General features: G+C 36.6%; 1 protein-coding gene across 3 annotated transcripts in view; it reads right to left on the reverse strand.

Moving 5' to 3' along the window:
• arhgef28a (Rho guanine nucleotide exchange factor (GEF) 28a) overlaps window positions 1-22057 on the reverse strand; it is a 156080-nt gene that overhangs the window by 122448 nt on the left and 11575 nt on the right. For all 3 annotated transcript variants that reach the window (XM_061966514.1, XM_061966516.1, XM_061966515.1), the window contains exon 3: window positions 4884-4926. In XM_061966514.1, coding sequence (XP_061822498.1) covers window positions 4884-4926 — 43 coding nt within the window. The remainder of the gene's footprint in view (window positions 1-4883; window positions 4927-22057) is intronic.

Genomic DNA, 22057 nt, shown 5'->3' on the forward strand with positions numbered 1-22057 from the left:
TTTATTTTTTTTAACTATTAATGTTAATGTTTAGTTTTTATGTTATTAACATTTCATGATCCATTACCAGAACCCCAACCATGTCAAAATCTCCCCAAATTTGTTTGTGCTACATTTGTGCTGCAATTTTTTTTGTCACTATTATAGTTTTTATGTTAACATTTTATGATTTTATAACCTTAGGGGTACTGGTTAACATTTAAAAACATTTAAAAACATTTTATGATTTTATAACCAGTGAGGTACTGGTTATAAAATCATAAAATGTTAACATAAAAACTATAATAGTGACAAAAAAATTGCAGCACAAATGTAGCACAAACAAATGCGACAAGTTTGGGGAAATTTTGACATGGTTGGGGTTCTGGTAATGGATCATAAAATGTTAACATAAAAATTAAACAAACTTTATAATAGTTATGGATCATAAAATGTTAATAACATAAAAACTATAATAGTTACAAAAACATAGCAGCACAAATGTAGCACAAACATAAGCGACAAGTTTGGGAAGATTTTAACAAGATGTGCGGGCTGGTTATGAATAATAACACGTTAACATCATAAAAACTCAACATAAAAATTATAATAGACTATAATAGTTAGAAAAATTAACTTTTGCAGCACAAACATAGCACAAATGTTTGGGTCAAGTTTGGGAAGATTTTTACATGGTTGGGGTACTGGTTGTTAATAACATAAAAACTATAATTGTTCAAACAAAAAAATAACAGAACAAACCAGCACAAATGTAGCACAAACAAAAGCGACAAGTTTGCGGAGATTTTGGCATTGTTGGGTTACTGGTTATGAATTATAAAATGTTAACATAAACACTTAACATAACTATAAGTTACAAATAAATAACACAAACCAGCACAAATGTAGCACAAACAAAAGCGACAAGTTTGGGGAGATTTTGACATGGTTGGGGTACTGGTAATGGATCATAAAATGTTAACATAAAAATTAAACATAAACTTTATAATAGTTAGAAAAAAATAGCAGCACAAATGTAGCACAAACAAGTGCAATAAGTTTGGGGCGATTTTGACATGGTTGGGGAACTAGTTATGGATCATGAAATGTTAATAACATAAAAACTATAATAGTTACAAAAACATAGCAGCACAAACCAGCACAAATGTAGCACAAACATAAGCGACAAGTTTGGGAAGATTTTAACAAGATGTGGGGGATGGTTATGAATAATAACACGTTAACAACATAAAAACTCAACATAAAAATTATAATAGACAATAATAGTTAGAAAAATTAACTTTTGCAGCACAAACGTAGCACAAATGTTTGGGTCAAGTTGATAACATAAAAACTATAATTGTTCAAACAAAAAAATAACAGAATAAACCAGCACAAATGTAGCACAAACAAAAGCGACAAGTTTGCAGAGATTTTGACATTGTTGGGTTACTGGTTATGAATCATAAAATGTTAACATAAACACTTAACATAACTATAACAGTTACAAATAAATAACACAAACCAGCACAAATGTAGCACAAACAAAAGCGACAAGTTTGGGGAGATTTTGACATGGTTGGGGTTCTGGTAATGGATCATAAAATGTTAACATAAAAATTAAACAAACTTATAATAGTTAGAAAAAAAAGCAGCACAAATGTAGCACAAACAAATGCAATAAGTTTGGGGCGATTTTGACATGGTTGGGGTACTAGTACATAAAAAACTATAATAACACGTCAATAACACAAAAACTGTAAAACGTTAACATAAAACTATAATAAACAGACAAAAAATGCTGCATCACAAACCAGCACAAAGGTAGCGCAAACATTTGGGACAAGTTTGGGGAGATTTTTACAAGGAGTGGGGCTGGTTATGAATAATAACACGTTAATAACATAAAAACTGCAATAATACGTTAACATAGAACATCTCTCAATTTTTTAATTTAATTTTTTTTTTTTTTAAGTAAGGCATTATTTAATTTCCCTCGTAATTATTTACATTTATCAAAGAGTAATTCTGTTACTAATGCATTTACTTTGTTTTTTTGGGTAACACAGTTTTTGTAACCTGTAGCCTGTTTTGAAAAGGTTTATTTATAATTTATATACCAAAGAATAGGACTGTGAATCATTTGGGTACGGCACGATTCGATTCAATTCGATTCTCGGGGGTAACGATTTGATTCAGAATCGATTCTCGGTTCAAAACGATTCCCGATTCAAAATCAATACTTTTTGAATAACATTGGGTGTCAGTTCTATAATGAACTACATTCCTCCATAAAATATACAAACAGCTCTGATAAATGGTTATATTACTAAAAATAAAACTGGTTTTGTTTAATAAATTGTATTCAAACATTTAATAAAGTCAAATACAACTAAGAAGTATCCCACACTTATATTCGCATTGACATCAACAATACGATTTGCCTGAGCACAGATTGAAAAAAGTCACAAAAAAAATAAAAAAATAAATCGATTTAGATTAAGAATCGTTACAAGTAAGAATCACGATTCATTCGAAAATCGATTTTTTTGACACCTCTACCAAATGTATCACAAGAACCGTGTTGAATCAGTCCATCTTAGATGAGCTCGGGCCCAGCGAAGCCGGCGGCGTTTCTGGGTGTTGTTGATAAATGGCTTTGGCTTTGATAGTGTTTCTGGGTGTTGTTGATAAATGACTTTGGCTTTGCATAGTAGAGTTTTAACTTGCACTTACAGATGTAGCGACCAACTGTAGTTACTGACAGTGGGTTTCTGAAGTGTTCCTGAGCCCATGTGGTGATATCCTTTACACACTGATGTCGCTTTTTGATGCAGTACCGCCTGATGGATCGAAGGTCTGTAATATCATCGCTTACGTGCAGTAATTTTTCCAGATTCTCTGAACCTTTTGATGATATTACAGACCGTAGATGGTGAAATCCCTAAATTCCTTGCAAAAGCTTGTTGGGAAATGTTGTTCTTAAACGGTTCGACAATTTGCTCACGCATTTGTTGACAAAGTGGTGACCCTCCACCCCATCCTTGTTTGTGAATGACTGAGCATTTCATGGAAGCTGCTTTTATACCCAAACATGGCACCCACCTGTTCCCAATTAGCCTGTTCACCGGTGGGATGTTCCAAATAAGTGTTTGATGATCAATCAATCAATCAATGTTTACTTATATAGCCCTAAATCACAAGTGTCTCAAAGGGCTGCACAAGCCACAACGACACCCTCGGTTGAGAGCCCACATCAGGGCAAGGAAAAACTCACAACCCAGTGGGACGTCGATGTGAATGACTATGAGAAACCTTGGAGAGGACCGCAGATGTGGGTGACCCCCCACCCCCTCTAGGGGAGACCGGATGAAATGGACGTCGAGTGGGTCTAGTATAATATTGTGAAAGTCCAGTCCATAGTGGACCTAACATAATAGTGAGAGTCCAGTCCATAGTGGATCTAACATAATAGTGAGAGTCCAGTCCATAGTGGATCTAACATAATAGTGAGAGTCCAGTCCATAGTGGATCTAACATAATATTGTGAGAGTCCAGTCCATAGTGGATCTAACATAATATAGTGAGAGTCCAGTCCATAGTGGATCTAACATAATATTGTGAGAGTCCAGTCCATAGTGGATCTAACATAATATAGTGAGAGTCCAGTCCATAGTGGATCTAACATAATAGTGAGAGTCCAGTCCATAGTGGATCTAACATAGTAGTGAGAGTCCAGTCCATAGTGGATCTAACATAATAGTGAGAGTCCAGTCCATAGTGGATCCAACATAATAGTGAGAGTCTAGTCCATAGTGGATCTAACATAATAGTGAGAGTCCAGTCCATAGTAGATCTAACATAATAGTGAGAGTCCAGTCCATAGTGGATCTAACATAATAGTGAGAGTCCAGTCCATAGTGGATCTAACATAATAGTGAGACTCCAGTCCATAGTGGATCTAACATAATAGTGAGAGTCCAGTCCATAGTAGATCTAACATAATAGTGAGAGTCCAGTCCATAGTGGATCTAACATAATAGTGAGAGTCCAGTCCATAGTGGATCTAACATAATAGTGAGAGTCCAGTCCATAGTGGGGCCAGCAGGAGACCATCCCGAGCGGAGACAGGTCAGCAGCGCAGAGATGTCCCCAACCGATGCACAGGCGAGCGGTCCACCACGGGTCCCGACTCTGGACAGCCAGCACTGATGAGCATTCCTCAACTTTCTCAGTCTTTTTTGCCACTTGTGCCAGCTTTCTTGAAACATGTTACAGGCATCAAATTCCAAATGAGCTAATATTTGCAAAAAGTAACAAAAGTTTTCCAGTTCGAACGTTAAATATCTTGTCTTTGCAGTCCATTTAATCGAATATAAGTTGAAAAGGATTTGCAAATCATTGTATTCTCTTTTTATTTACCATTTACACAACGTGACAACTTCACTGGTTTTGGGTTTTGTATTTTTGCACCTATACGAAACACCAAAACGGCTAATTGTTGTCAAGTTTGATACTTTTTACACTTTCACGACATGTCCAGGCTTTACCATGCTCACAGTTTGACCCTGGAACAGATTATTCTCTATTGACATTTGTTTTCTTAAAAGGGGTTTAAAACCCTGAGCTAGTTTTTTCTTTTTTCCGTCTCAGCATACTGACGTGTGTGTGTGTGTTGTTTTGCTCAGGTTGCGTTACACAAGCGCGGTGTGCACGTGACACCAGGTCTAGCATACGGGGGGGAGTAAAACAGGGGCGTGCACGTGGCCTTCCCTACCTCACAGCGCTCAGGTGAGAGTAAACACACCTGGAACATTCGCGTGTAAACAACCAAACTTGACTAGGAGGCTCTAATTTAATCTTTTTATTTTTTTATTTTTTTAAACAGATATTTTTGTCCTTACCTTCAACAGGACAAAGACCACCATTGTCGGCCCCCTCAGCTCTCTGAAACCAGAATGAAAATGATCTGTAGACATGTTTGCAGTAAAAAAAAACAACACACATTTACTCCAACAATGGTGCCGCTAATTGTGACCCACTTTTGGTCCCACTGGGAAATGCTGAACACGCACAATGTCAAGCAACAGGAATGTCATTGTCACATTGAACTCAGTTTTAGTATTTTTCCAAACATCCATTCTACAAGCTGATACACTCACACTGCAAAAACTGAAATCTAAGTAAGATAAAATATCTCAAATAAGGGTGATATTTGCTTATTTTTGTGTCTGATAAGATAATTCTTCTCACTAAGCAGATTTTATGTTCGAGTGTTTTACATGTTTTAAGGGTTTTGGTCTTAAATGATCTCAGTAAGATATTACAACTTGTTGCTGAGATTTTATGACCTATATCAGGGGTGCTCATTACGTCGATCGCGAGCTACCGGTCGATCGTGGAGGGTGTGTCAGTCGCAGTGACGTGCGGTGAGGTTGATGGCTGGTGAGGCACTGACTTCATCACAGTCAGATTTACAAACATATGAACCCTAAAGAGTATCTTATTCACCATTTGATTGGCAGCAGTTAACGGGTTATGTTTAAAAGCTCATACCAGCATTCTTCCCTGCTTGGCACTCAGCATCAAGGCTTGGAATTGGGGGTTAAATCACCAAAAATGATTCACGGGCGCGGCGCCGCTGCTGCCCACTGCTCCCCTCACCTTCCAGGGGGTGATCAAGGGGATGGGTCAAATGCAGACGAAAAATTTCATTACACCTAGTGTGTGTGTGACAATCATTGGTACTTTAACTTAACTTTAACTTTACACATAAAACTGTAGCACACAAAAAAGCACATTTAATTAAAAAAAACTTTATTATGGTCTTACCTTTACTTAGAAATTAAGTCCATTCGCCACTGTTGTGCTGGATTAACGCAACCCCTGACGGGAATGTTATTTCAACTAAAGCCCTCACTTAAACTTTCCACATGCAAGATTGAATCTATTTAAAAAAGTGTAATCGAGGGTTTATAAATCGCCTATACTGTATGAAACTACAAAATAACAAACACGGAGGCTCCAGTTTACACGAGGACCACTTTATTTACCTTCTTTCAAAAACTTCCGCTCCACTCCAACGTGTCATCACTTCCGCTCTTAGTGCCTTCAAAATAAGAGCTCAAGGCATATACTGTATAACAGCGCATAACAGGAACTTAACATCACAAAGAGGAAAGCCCATAAAAATAGGTTACAAAAGTTATTTAATAAGAAGCCAAAAAGTGCAAAAACAATAATGTTCGTGTTGGAGGAGTTGTGAATTAGATACACCTGCAGTCTGCAGGTGTACCTAATGTTGTGGCCCTGTCATTCACAACTCCTCCAACACGAACATTATTGTTTTTGCACTTTTTGGCTTCTTATGAAATAACTTTTTTAAATAGATTCAATCTTGCACGTGGAAAGTTTAAGTGTGGGCTTTAGTTGATATAACACTCCCGTCAGGGGTTGCAATCTACGGCGGGGGTGCAGGAGGCGGGATTACTGGAGCCTCAGCCAGTGCGTCTTTTGCAGCAGTTTTATGATCGCTCAGCACAAGAAATACGTTACACACATACAGTTGTTGACAAAATACACTGTACATTATATACCTCAGCTAACTAAACTATGGAAATGTATAATATAGTTCATATAGCAATACAGTCTCACTGCACAGCAGGCCAGCAGTTAGCCGAGTCCGCAATCCATGTTGAGGCACTGGCTGCTGTTCACCGCACCGTCTCTTCTCAGTATTTGAACGGCAAATGTGAAAATTCAGCGATTTTGAATAAAAATAATCTAAAACTGGTGAAGTTAAATGGAAAATAACTTTATAGTATAATCACTGGATACATATAACAATTTAATAAAAATGTTTTCTTTTTACATTTTTTTTCTTTCCATGATGGCAGGTGAGGCGGGGCCTCACCTGCCTCTAGTGACTGCACGTCACTGGTCAGTCGATCATCAGCCAGGCATTAAAAAAATAGTCCTAAAAATGAGCGATCATAAATCTTCACTATGACGTCACTTTCGTCACTTGATTGACATTCACGGCACCCGAGGGTCTTCTGAGATGACGCTGGCTGCTGCCAGCTCATTACAGTTACCGACAGGAAGGCGAGAAACACTTTATTTCAACAGACTCTGGCGCCGTACCTGTCGTCAAAACTCCAAAGACCGACTGCACAGTTACACAATAAAAGCTCTGCTTCATCCTGCCTGCGCTAACAAAATAAGAGTCTCAGAAAGCTGGCGTGCACAAACTAGCAAGTTACGGAGTTTGGCGACAATGTATTTCTTGTAAAGTGTATGCAAAGGAGTACGGAAGCTGGATAAATAAGATGCCAAAAACCAACCACTTTAATGTGGTATTGGACAGAAAGGAGGACTTTTTTTCTCCTCCATTCGAAAATGCGGACGTTATCAGCAACACTGTCTGATTCCAATCAATGCAAGTCATCACAATCAGGTAAAACACCAACTTATATTCTTGTCTTCATGAAAGAAAGGAATCTATAGGTGTTAAACATGCTTGTATTATCTTTAAACACCTTTAACTTGTTAACAATATTAACTATATGTGTTAAACATGCTTGTATTATCTTTAAACACCTTTAACTTGTTAACAATATTAACTATATGTGTTAAACATGCTTGTATTATCTTTAAACACCTTTAACTTGTTAACAATATTAACTATGTGTTAAACATGCTTGTATTATCTTTAACCACCTTTAACTTGTTAACAATATTAACTATATGTGTTAAACATGCTTGTATTATCTTTAAACACCTTTAACTTGTTAACAATATTAACTATATGTGTTAAACATGCTTGTATTATCTTTAAACACCTTTAACTTGTTAACAATATTAACTATATGTGTTAAACATGCTTGTATTATCTTTAAACACCTTTAACTTGTTAACAATATTAACTATATGTGTTAAACATCCTTGTATTATCTTTAAACACCTTTAACTTGTTAACAATATTAACTACATGTGTTAAACATGCTTGTATTATCTTTAAACACCTTTAACTTGTTAACAATATTAACTATATGTATTAAACATACTTGTATTTTCTTTAAACACCTTTAATTTATTAACAATATTAACTATATGTGTTAAACATGCTTGTATTATCTTTAAACACCTTTAACTTGTTAACAATATTAACTATATGTGTTAAACATGCTTGTATTATCTTTAAACACTTTTAACTTATTAACAATATTAACTATATGTGTTAAACATGCTTGCATTATCTTTAAACACCTTTAACTTGTTAACAATATTAACTATGTGTTAAACATGCTTGTATTATCATTAAACACCTTTAACTTGTTAACAATATTAACTATATGTGTTAAACATGTTTGTATTATCTTTAACCACCTTTAAGTTGTTAACAATATTAACTATATGTGTTAAACATGCTTGTATTATCTTTAAACACCTTTAACTTGTTAACAATATTAACTATATGTGTTAAACATGCTTGTATTATCTTTAAACACTTTTAACTTATTAACAATATTAACTATATGTGTTAAACATGCTTGCATTATCTTTAAACACCTTTAACTTGTTAACAATATTAACTATGTGTTAAACATGCTTGTATTATCATTAAACACCTTTAACTTGTTAACAATATTAACTATATGTGTTAAACATGCTTGTATTATCTTTAACCACCTTTAAGTTGTTAACAATATTAACTATATGTGTTAAACATGTTTGTATTATCTTTAACCACCTTTAACTTGTTAACAATATTAACTATATGTGTTAAACATGCTTGTATTATCTTTAAACACCTTTAACTTGTTAACAATATTAACTATATGTGTTAAACATGCTTGCATTATCATTAAACACCTTTAACTTGTTAACAATATTAACTATATGTATTAAACATACTTGTATTTTCATTAAACACCTTTAATTTATTAACAACATTAACTATATGTGTTAAACATGCTTGTATGATCATTAAACACCTTTAACGTGTTAACAAAAACATATATTTCATAAATAAGTAAATATAAATTATATATATGATCAATTGAAAAGTAGCTCGCTTGCAGAAAAAGTGTGAGCACTCCTGACCTATATTGAGTAAAACATGCTTGAAACTAGAATATCAACTGATGCAAAGCTGTGTCATCAACACTCACAAGTATAAAACTACTTTTGTAAAGTAATAATTTCTTACTTCAAGCATGAAAAAAAAAATCCTGATGCCAAGATAATGGCACTGGCATTTACTTGATTTAAGAATATTTTTCAACATACTAAGCAAAAAGGTCTCATTTGTTTTTTCTACCAAGAAAAGTGTACTTGTTATTTGTGAGAATATACTTATTTTAAGGTATTTTTGGGTTCATTAAGGTTAGCTCATTTTACTTGTTTTGGAAAGTCTTGACAAGCCAAATTTTCTTGTTCTATTGGCAGATAATTTTGCTTAGTTCAAATAAAATACCCCTCATTTTTATATATTTTTTTCTTGTTTTTGAACACTGAATTTTTTGCAGTGCACTGCTGGTACTAGTACTATGCAGGATTTAAATACTCACTTGTTTGTGGGAAACACTTCAGATCCGAGCCAGAATTGTCGGTCCACAGTAAAGTAAAATTAGATTTTTAAGAAGATTTTTCCTTGAAACTTTAGGAAATGTCATTCATTTCTGCCTTCGCCCCTCCCTTGAAATATGGAAGGAACTAAAAAAAAGTAGACGTTAGCTCACGAGCGTTGTCTGAGCTGATAAGACTTCGGCTGTCCAGACTGTTATTTGCGGTGGTCTGTTCCAACACTTAGCGCACACTTACACTGTTTTTCCACCTTCGCGCCGCGATAAGACACACGCCTTCCTGAGTCCTAACAGTGGGTCCCCCAATCCTGCTTTTGTTTCTCAAAGCCATCCGGTAATCCGTCCATTAGTTTAAGAGACGTTACGCACCCCCAGTGTATTCACGTGGTCGGCCTTTAGGGAATGCTGCAGTTTTCCCTGCCAACAAAGCAAGCGTGCCTGATAGACAGTGCTCAAAAGTAAGGCTCCACTTTTCAAAATGTGCGAGCTTGATGCTAATATGCCATATTAGGGTTGTACGGTATACCGGTATTAGTATAGTACTGCGATACTAATGATTCATAATCGGTACTATACCGCCTCTAAAAAGTACCAGTACCCCCGTCGTCGTCACGTCACTGCTGGTTTTACGAGCAGAGGAGCATGTTCGGCAGCACACACACACTGAGTACTTACAAGCAGACACATTGAGTCGACAGAAAAGGGAGAACGAACGCATTTTGGCTTAAAGGTGAAGCTATAACACTAACAACCTTAGGAAGAGGTACTTTAAGACTAGCCGCAGTCGGCAGTGTTGTAGCTACTTCTAAATCACTAATCCTCGCCTCCATGGCGACAAATAAAGTAAGTTTCTTACAAGTATCATCCCTGCAGGACGAGGAATAGCTAAACATGCTTCACTACACACCGTAGCTCACCGGCGTCACAATGTAAACAAACGCCATTGGTGGATCTACACCTAACTTCCACTGTAATGATACCAAGTACAGGAGCGTATCTGTCATGTCTGTGTGATCATGTTTTGTTTTTGGACTTTTTGTGCACTTTTGTTTTGTTTTGTCACCATAGCAACCATTAGTTTTCACCTGTCACGTCACGCACCTGTTTCACGTTTTGAGTCACGCACCTGTTTTCGTTAATCATGTCTATAGTATTTAAGTTCATTGTTTTCAGTTTGTCGTTCTGACGACATCCCCGCATTTATACTCTCCACACACTTATGACCCTTGCTGCGCTTTTTCATGCCGTTTTTGCATCCAAGTAAGTTTTCTTTATTCATGCCATAGTTTGCAAGTTTTGTTTATTTGTTCATAGTTTCTGCCAATGTGCAAGTTCTGTGTTTATAGTCTAGTTTTGTACCTCCGCCCCTGTGTGCACCTTTTGTTTGATCCTTTTTTTTGTAGTTATAGTCTTTAAATAAAAATGTACTTACATTCCCGTCTCGCCCGAGCCAACTTTCCGTTGCATCCCGGAAAAGCTAACACCCAAGACCAAGTCATGACAGTGAACATGACTAAAACAAAACATGATCACACAGACATGACAGTATCTAGTCGATACTATTATGATTACATCAATATTTTTAGCATCACAAAATCTTTTTATTTTGTATTTATTATGTTTATAAACTCAGGAAATACGTCCCTGGAGACATAAGGACTTTGAATATGACCAATGTATGATCCTGTAACGACTTGGTATCGGATTGATGCCTAAATTTGTGGTATCATCCAAAACTAATGTAAAGCATCCAAACAACAGAAGAATAAGTGATTATAAAATTTCAACAGAAGTGTAGATAGAAAATATTTAAAGAGAAAGTAAGCAGATATTAACAGTAAATGAACAAGTAGATTAATCATTAATTGTATACCACTTGTCCTTAATAATTTTGACAAAATAATAGAATGGAAAATGACACAATATGTTACTGCATATGTCAGCAGACTAAATTAGGAGCCTTTGTTTGTTTACTTACTACTAAAAGACAAGTTGGGGCGGCATGGCGTAGTGGGTAGAGCAACCGTGCCAGAAACCTGAGGGTTGCAGGTTCGCTCCCCGCCTCTTACCATCCAAAAAATCTCTGCCGTTGTGTCCTTGGGCGGGACACTTCACCCTTTGCCCCCGGTGCCACTCACACCGGTGAATTGAATGATGAATGATAGGTGGTGGTCGGAGGGGCCGTTGGCGCAAATTGCAGCCACGCTTCCGTCAGTCTACCCCAGGGCAGCTGTGGCTATGAAAGTAGCTTACCACCACCAGGTGTGAATGATTGATGGGTTCTACATGTAAAGCGACTTTGGGTACTTAGAAAAGCGCTATATAAATCCCAGTTATTATTATTATAAGTTGTCTTGTATGTTCACTATTTTATTTAAGGACAAAATTGCAATAAGAAACATATGTTTAATATGTTTTGTTAAAATAAAGCCAATAATGCCATTTTTGTGGTCCCCTTTATTAAGAAAAATATCGGAAAGTACCGAAAAACATTTTGGTACCGGTACCAAAATATTGGTATCGGGACAACACTATGCCATATACATGTTACTGTTTAGCATTAGCCATTTTACATGGCGATTTTAACACCTAATAAAAGTTTTTAGAGAGGGTGAGTATTATTCTCTACTTTCTTTTTTATTTGAGCTTAAATACCAGGCCTATTCAACCCAAGGGCCACATATAACCCGCCACAGTTTTTCATTTGGCCCGCCGAACAACACCCAAATAGGCTTAATGAAACCATTAAAAACAGGGTTGCTTGTGTATGCAGTACTCCCACCACCCCGCAGGGGGCAACTGTGTGTCGTGTGTCACAATGAAGCAGCAGTGGGTGAGTAGAAGAAGATAGCACTATCGACCCTGGAAAAAATCTAAATAAATCGCGAAAATCTGACTTTTAAAAGCGACTGGACAACAAAGTATGAATGTATTGAAACTGCTGACTTTGCGATGTCTTTTGTATTCGTGGTCGTGTGGTTTTTGGATGTTTAACTCTGAACTGGTTCAATACATGTAGCTCTAAATTTGAACACCATACCTTTGGTTTAATTGTGTTGAGCCACATGTGTGCAATGTTTGCTGTGTGTGTTAAAACTAAACCTTATATTTTATTTCTGTAACATACACTATAGACATTATGTAAATTCACAATGTTTGTAATATCTATATTTTCCAGTTTTACAAACCTAAATAAAGACGTATAAAGAAATAAAACTGAGGAAGAAAAATAATTCAAAATAAGCAACACCAATCATCAAGATAACATAGCTTCTGTTTCTACATGCTGTTAACTATCTGTCTAGCTGCACACGCTGGAAACAAGTTGCCAGGGCACAATAATGATTCTATTGACAGTGCAGTGTGAAAGCTGATGTGTTTTACTTTGTAAATAAGTAAACGCAGTCTCAAGGGAATAAAGAGGCACTTTCTAGAGCACAGGTGTCAAACTCAAGGCCCGGGGGCCAGATCTGGCCCGCGACATCATTTAATCTGGCCCGCAAACACCTGGAAAACATATGTGTCAATAAAGTACTTATTATTTTCTCACTAAATGTACCGTATTTTTCGGAGTATAAGTCGCACCGGAGTATAAGTCGCACCTGCCGAAAATGCATAATAAAGAAGGGAAAAAAACATAGAAATCGCACTGGAGCACGGCCAAACTATGAAAAAAACTGCGACTTATAGTCCGAAAAATACGGTAATAGATTTTTTTCAATTTGACAGAAAACATATGTACTGCTTGAAATTGCATACATTCTAAACTTTAACAGTACCCAATATTGCAACAAATATTACAGTATATTATCATACTTTCCAAACATGTTTTTGTCTAAATAAAAATACTTAACAGCAAACTACCCATCAAATTAATAAAAAGGACAATACATTTTACATTGTTCTTTTTAGCATATTACTGTAAATTGAAAAAAACTACTACTGTTTTTTTGTGTTAAAATTCTGTTGATTGAGCTGCCAGTTTTTGACTGCAAAATCTAAGATTGTTGTTTTTAACGGTGAATGGAAAGACATTTGTTTTTATGGTAGAAAAACTGGCAGCTAAGTTGCCAGAATAAAAAAAGAACATGTACTGTTTTTCCATTAACAATATAATGTTGTAGAAACCAATGTCAATTTAACACAAAAATTCTGGCAACTAAGCTGCAAGCTTTTTCCGTAAAACCCCCCCCCCCAAAAAAAGTGGTATTGTTTTTCCAATTACCGTAAAATGTTGTAAAAAATGTAAAAAAAACTATTTTACAGTACAATTTTGTAAATATAAAGTTTTTAATGTAAAATCGACAGTCTACTTAAAACAATTGATATAATTAATAATGAAATCCACAGGCAAATTTATACATTATTCGCTCTTACAAGCAGCCATAACTGCCATGTGGCCCTCAATGAAAACGAGTTTGACATCCCTGTTCTAGAGTAACATCCACATTTTTATGTCCAGCCCCTGAGACCTTGGGCTGAACCCGGGCGGAAGAGAAAGCAGGGACTGAACCAACACGGGTTACACGAACACTTTTTAAGGACTCAACAACGGACAAGAATGGTACATTCAACTTAACGGCAAAGACTACTTTCTGACTACGGCAACACACCGCGGACAAACTGAAAAGTATGCATATTAGCAAATGAGACTCAGAAGTGTAAAAAAAACCAAGATATGACAACTAGGCAGCACAATTTTAATCAGCTCACTGTTAAATGTTAATTAAATAATTGAAATGTTATTATTAAACAAATTAACACAAGAACACACACTAAAGTACCAAAAATTGGTTCTGTATACAGTAGATTCAAAATGTTAAAGTTACACATCTCTTTTTATAAAAAATATAATATTGTTTACTGTCAGAGTACTGTAAAGTCCGGACTATAAGCTGCTAATTTTTTCCTACGCTTTGTACCCTGTGGCTTATAAACAGTGTGGCTAATTAATGGACTTTTCTTCGCTGACGGCCGTCATGCAAATAGTTCTCATAAAACACATGCAAAGGCGTGTTGTTGTTTGTGCTATGTCGCCATTTTTTTGGACACGTTTGCTCACCGCAGGTGCTGCTGGGGGAATGCCCGCAAGTTGTTTCCTGCTGTTTAAAGCTTTGCCGTTCCGTCTTCTAATCGTCCATAGCGTTTCTACTCGTATGGGTTCTTCATTCATCACTCCTAGTAACGTTTGTAAGTTTTACAATATAACTACAACAACTCTTTCTTACGACGCCGTCCCGTGTGTGATGGTTGTAGGAGTGTTTTCATGCATATTTCTACGTGCGATTGTAATGTAATCAAGCTAGCCTCAATAGCATTAGCTTATATGCTAACACATTTACAAGTGTCTGTGTTAGTATTATTAACTTAACAATGGCATTTTTTTTGTGTTGTTTCAATTTCACAAATTCCTCAGTAAATTCACCAAAACTTCACTGTGGAGTTACGGAGTCGGTTTAGCTGATTGGAGAGCTGGCTTCCGCAGCTAGTGGGTCCATGACGATGACTTCTGTTTTGTCTGATCAATCGTTTTACTACCGTGTTACAGGCACGGTTTGGAAACAATTAAAAGGGTATGTAAATAAACATTTACAAAATATTTCTGTGTAAATCTCTCATTTTGCAACATATACTGTATATCTGCATCTTATAGTCCGATGTGGCTAATATATCCAAGAATTTGTTTTCCTTCAAACATTTAGTGGGTGCGCTCTATAGCCCGGAAAATACGGTATATCACTTTAAACATATTGTCCGAAGAAAAACACATCTTTCCAAATTACTTTTAATGATCAATTCCTACATTATTTTTTTAACATTTTTTATTTATGCAAAAATGTTAAATTTTTTTACATGCAAAATATGGAGATACATGATTTTCACTGTCCTGCAGCAACAAAAAGACAACACTTATTATGTTATGGCTTTTATTGCTTCTCAAATTTGACGACAACATTTTTTTAGATTACATAATTTCTCTTTCTTTAAATAAGGAAACGTTAAGTATCTACAAAACCCAAAACCAGTGAAGTTGGCACATTGTGTAAATGGTAAATAAAAGCAGAATACAATGATTTGCAAATCCTTCTCAATTTATATTCAATTGAATAGACTGCAAAGACAAGATATTTAATGTTCCAACTGGAAAACTTTGTGATTTTTTGCAAATATTAGCTCATTTGGAATTTGATGCCTGCAACAGGTTTCAAAAAAGCTGGCACAAAAGGCAAAAAAGACTGAGAAAGTTGAGGAATGCTCATCAAACACTTATTTGGAACATCCCACAGGTGAACAGGTTAATTGATAACAGGTGGGTGCCATGATTTGGTATAAAAGCCGCTTCAATGAAATGCTCAGTCATTCACAAACAAGGATGGGGCGAGGGTCACCACTTTGTGAACAATTGCGTGAGCAAATTGTCCCAACAGTTTAAGAACAACATTTCTCAACGAGCTATTGCAAGGAATTTAGGGATTTTACCATCTACGGTCCGTAATATCATCAAAAGGTTCAGAGAATCTGCATGTAAGCGAGGATATTACGGACCTTCGATCCCTCAGGCGGTACTGCATCAAAAAGCGACATCAGTGTGTAAAGGATATCACCACATGGGCTCAGGAACACTTCAGAAAACCACTGTCAGTAACTACAGTTTGTCGCTACATCTGTAAGTGCAAGTTAAAACTCTACTATGCAAAGCGAAAGCCATTTATCAACAACACCCAGAAACGCCCAAGCTCATCTAAGATGGACTGATGCAAAGTGGAAAAGTGTTCTGTGGTCTGACGAGTCCACATTTCAAATTGTTTTTGGAAACTGTGGACATCGTGTCCTCCGGACCAAAGAGGAAAAGAACCATTCATATTGTTATAGGCGCAAAGTTGAAAAGCCAGCATGTGTGATGGTATGGGGGTGTATTAGTGCCCAAGACATGGATAACTTATACATCTGTGAAGGCACCATTAATGCTGAAAGGTACATACAGGTTTTGGAGCAACATATGTTGCTATCTAGGCAACGTTATCATGGACGCCCCTGCTTATTTCAGCAAGACAATGCCAAGCCACGTGTTACAACAGCGTGGCTTCATAGTAAAAGAGTGCAGGTACTAGACTGGCCTGCCTGTAGTCCAGACCTGTCTCCCATTGAAAATGTGTGGCGCATTATGAAGCCTAAAATACCACAACGGAGACCCCCGGACTGTTGAACAACTTAAGCTGTACATCAAGCAAGAATGGGAAAGAATTCCACCTGAAAAGATTCAAAAATAGGTAGGTCTCCTCAGTTCCCAAACGTTTAATGAGTGTTGTTAAAAGGAAAGGCCATGTAACACAGTGGTAAAAATGCCCCTGTGCCAACTTTTTTGCAATGTGTTGCTCCCATCGAATTCTAAGTTAATGATTATTTGCAAAAAAAAAAACAAGTTCCTCAGTTGGAACATTAAGTATCTTGTCTTTGCAGTCTATTCAATTGAATATAAGTTGAAAAGGATTTGCAAATCATTGTATTCTGTTTTTATTTACCATTTACACAACGTGCCGACTTCACTTGTTTTGGGTTTTGTATATTAGCATCAAGATAGCGCATTTTTGGAAAAGTGGAGCCTAACTTTACTTAGGTTGGAGCATTTTATTATTATTTTATTCTTTGTTGGCATTGAAAATTGCAACATTACCGAGAGTTAGTTTGGCTCTCAGCACGATTTACACAACGTTCCAACGACACTGGTTTTGGGTTTTGTAGATACAGTATCTTTGGTCAGCCATAAAAAAGTGCTTTCATGTGGTTTTCTAGAATTTATATACAATAATAATTAGGGATGTCCGATAATGGCTTTTTGCCGATATATCCAATATTCCGATATTGTCCAACTCTTTAATTACCGATACCGATATCAACCGATATATGCAGTCGTGGAATTAACACATGATTATGCCTAATTTGGACAACCAGGTATGGTGAAGATAAGGTACTTTTTTTTTAAATTAATAAAATAAGATCAATAAATTAAAAACATTTTCTTGAATAAAAAAGAAAGTAAAACAATATAAAAACAGTTACATAGGAACTAGTAATTAATGAAAATTAGTAAAATTAACTGTTAAAGGTTAGTACTATTAGTGGACCAGCAGCACGCACAATCATGTGTGCTTACGGACTGTATCCCTTGCAGACTGTATTGATATATATTGATATATAATGTAGGAACCAGAATATTAATAACAGAAAGAAACAACCCTTTTGTGTGAATGAGTGTAAATGGGGGAGGGAGTTTTTTTGGGTTGGTGCACTAATTGTAAGTGTATCTTGTGTTTTTTATGTTGATTTAATAAAAAAAAATTAAAATTAAAACTAAAAATTAAAAAAACGATACTGATAATAAAAAAAACGATACCGATAATTTGAGCTTTTAACGCATTTATCGGCCATCCCTAATAATAATATTTGGATCATACTTGCCAACCCTCCCGGATTTTCCGGGAGACTCCCGAAATTCAGCGCCTCTCCCGAAAACCTCCCGGGACAAATTTTCTCCCGAAAATCTCCCGAAATTCAGGCGGACTCAGGTCCATGAGGACCTGAGTCCGCTAACCCACAATATAAACAGCATACCTGCCCAATGACGTTATAACTCTAGAATGATGGAGGGCGAGTTCTTGGTTTCTTATGTGGGTTTATTTTTAGGCAGTTTCATTAACGTCCTCCCAGCGCGGCAACAACACACAACAACAGCAGTCACGTTTTTGTATACCGTAAAGCAGTTCGTCTGCCGTAAACAGCAATGTTGTGACACTCTTAAACAGGACAATACTGCCATCTAGTGCATTTGATGAAAGCACTTTTGTGCATCATCAGAGAGGGCGTTCAGCATGGTTCGAAAAATAGTGACAGAGAATAGAACTAGGATGGACAATTCAACCCTTAACTCAACAATGAGTAGATGAGTGTTATGTGTGTGTATATGAGTAAATAAATGAACACTGAAATTCAAGTATTTATTATATATATATATATATATATATATATATATATATATATATATATATATATATATATATATATATATATATATATATATATATATAGCTAGAATTCACTGAAGGTCAAGTATTTCTTATATATATATATATATATATATATATATATATATATGTATATATATATATATATATATATATATATATATATATATATATATATATATATATATATGTATGTGTGGGGGAAAAAAAATCACAAGACTACTTCATCTCTACAGGCCTGTTTCATGAGGGGGTTCCCTCAATCATCAGGAGATTTAAAAAATCATGAGGGGGTTCCCTCAATCATCAGGAGATTTAAAAAAATCTCCTGATGATTGAGGGAACCCCCTCATGAAACAGGCCTGTAGAGATGAAGTAGTCTTGTGATTTTTTTTCCCCACACATACATATATTGCGCTCTACTACGGTATCGAGCACTATTTTTTGGATAACCTTATTAAGACATATATATATATATATATATATATATATATATATATATATATATATATGAAATACTTGACTTGGTGAATTCTAGCTGTAAATATACTCCTCCCCTTTTAGCCACGCCCCCAACCACACCCCCGTCCCACCCCGACCACGCCCACCTCCACCCACCTCCCGAAATCGGAGGTCTCAAGGTTGGCAAGTATGATTTGGATAGACACACCTCTTTTGGATGGTTAATCGCTGACTCTTTGTATAAAAGCATGTTTTCTGATTTAAAAAAAAAGCATGTATCATTTTCTTATTTTATTAATCCAAAGACTAATCTGAAAGAAAAGCCATGTTTGCTGTATTGAGGATGAAAAGCAAACAACAACGCACTGAAAGCACATACAGTATTTTCCATGTCACTCGTGATATTGCTGGTTGAAATAATTTTTGGCATCAAGTAGAATAGGAATAATCCATAAAGCCACAATGCAATTCCACATTTAGAGCCCAAACAGGATCTGCGCTGCCCTGGGGGGAGTTGAAGCAGGATGATTTGATCTGTGACATGCAGGCATCACAACCTGATCCATTCACCATGAAATATTCAACGCGGTGTGTTTGTCTCCCATATGGACAGCATGACTTAATCATGGAACATAAAGGTTCGATACTGCCGCGCGCAGATGACACGACAAGACGGCGGCTGTTGTGTTCCCATCTCCAGGCTGACAATAGGCGGACTCTCTCGCACCTCCACGTGTGTTTGTCTGTGCGGCGGGCAAACAAAACAAGCGTGTGGACGGTCGCCAGGGAACCGGCAATCATTGGATCTCCTCGCCGTGATCTCTCGAGGAGCGACGCGCTGTGACGTCGGCGCAGCGATAAACAAAAACAGACGCCTCTTCCTGCCAGGCCTTTTCTTGTTAAAGGATGAAGAACAAATCTAGCAGCTATTTGGCGTTGGTCTATTTCAAAACAAAGCTCCTTATTTAAATATGCAGTAACATTAAGCATACTTTCCGGTTGTACAAACCCCGTTTCCATATGAGTTGGGAAATTGTGTTAGATGTAAATATAAACGGAATACAATGATTTGCAAATCCTTCTCAACCCATATTCAATTGAATGCACTACAAAGACAAGATATTTGATGTTCAAACTCATAAACTTTATTTTTTATTTTTTGCAAATAATAACTAACTTAGAATTTCATGGCTGCAACATGTGCCAAAGTAGTTGGGAAAGGACATGTTCACCACTGTGTTACATGGCCTTTCCTTTTAACAACACTCAGTAAACGTTTGGGAACTGAGGAGACACGTTTTTTAAGCTTCACAGGTGGATTTCTTTCCCATTCTTGCTTGATGTACAGCTTAAGTTGTTCAACAGTCCGGGGGTCTCCGTTGTGGTATTTTAGGCTTCATAATGCGTCACACATTTTCAATGGGGGACAGGTCTGGACTACAGGCAGGCCAGTCTAGTACCCGCACTCTTTTACTATGAAGCCACGTTGATATAACACGTGGCTTGGCATTGTCTTGCTGAAATAAGCAGGGGCGCCCATGGTAACGTTGCTTGGATGGCAACATATGTTGCTCCAAAACCTGTATGTACCTTTCAGCATTAATAGCGCCTTCACAGATGTGTAAGATACCCATGTCTTGGGCACTAATACACCCCCATACCATCACACATGCTGGCTTTTACACTTTGCGCCTATAACAATCCGGATGGTTCTTTTCCTCTTTGGTCCGGAGGACACGACGTCCACAGTTTCCAAAAATAAATTTGAAATGTGGACTCGTCAGACCACAGAACACTTTTCCACTTTGTATCAGTCCATCTTAGATGAGCTCAGGCCCAGCTAAGCCGACGGCGTTTCTGGGTGTTGTTGATAAACGGTTTTCGCCTTGCATAGGAGAGTTTTAACTTGCACTTGCAGATGTAGCGACCAACTGTAGTTACTGACAGTGGGTTTCTGAAGTGTTCCTGAGCCCATGTGGTGATATCCTTTACACACTGATGTCGCCTGTTGATGCAGTACAGCCTGGGGAATCGAAGGTCACGGGCTTAGCTGCTTACGTGCAGTGATTTCTCCAGATTCTCTGAACCCTTTGATGATATTACGGACCGTAGATGGTGAAATCCCTAAATACCTTGCAATAGCTGGTTGAGAAAGGTTTTTCTTAAACTGTTCAACAATTTGCTCTCGCATTTGTTGACAAAGTGGTGACCCTCGCCCCATCCTTGTTTGTGAATGACTGAGCTTTTCATGGAATCTACTTTTTTACACAATCATGGCACCCACCTGTTCCCAATTAGCCTGCACACCTGTGGGATGTTCCAAATAAATGTTTGATGAGCATTCCTCAACTTTATCAGTATTTATTGCCACCTTTCCCAACGTCTTTGTCACGTGTTGCTGGCATCAAATTCTAAAGTTAATGATTATTTGCAAAAAAAAAAAATGTTTATCAGTTTGAACATCAAATATGTTGTCTTTGTAGCATATTCAACTGAATATGGGTTGAAAATGATTTGCAAATCATTGTATTCCGTTTATATTTACATCTAACACAATTTCCCAACTCATATGGAAACGGGGTTTGTATTATTTTGTCAACACTAGTATTAACACTGCTGCTTACTTTCTGTTTTAACATGTTTCTATCTACACTTCTGTTAAAATGTAATAAACACTTATTCTTCCGTTGTTTGGATACTTTACATAAGTTTTGGGCGATACATACCTTACATTTTTCAAAATCGTTGAATAATTAAATTTTTTTTATCACGGTTATGAATCAGACAAAAACACAGGATGTTAGTGTAACAATATCAACCAAAATAGGCAATTCCTGGAGGATTTGCGTGTGAATGCTCCAATGCTGAAGTTGAACTGAAATGCTGACAGGATGTAGTATGAATGTAAGAATAGTTTGAATGTCGGAATGGTTCGAATGTTGAAGAGTTTGAATTTCCAGGAAAACCGGAATTTGGTTTGGAACTTGGGAAAGAGTTAGTTTGAAT

The sequence above is a fragment of the Nerophis lumbriciformis genome, linkage group LG11, assembly GCF_033978685.3.
Source record: "Nerophis lumbriciformis linkage group LG11, RoL_Nlum_v2.1, whole genome shotgun sequence".
NCBI lineage: Eukaryota > Metazoa > Chordata > Actinopteri > Syngnathiformes > Syngnathidae > Nerophis > Nerophis lumbriciformis.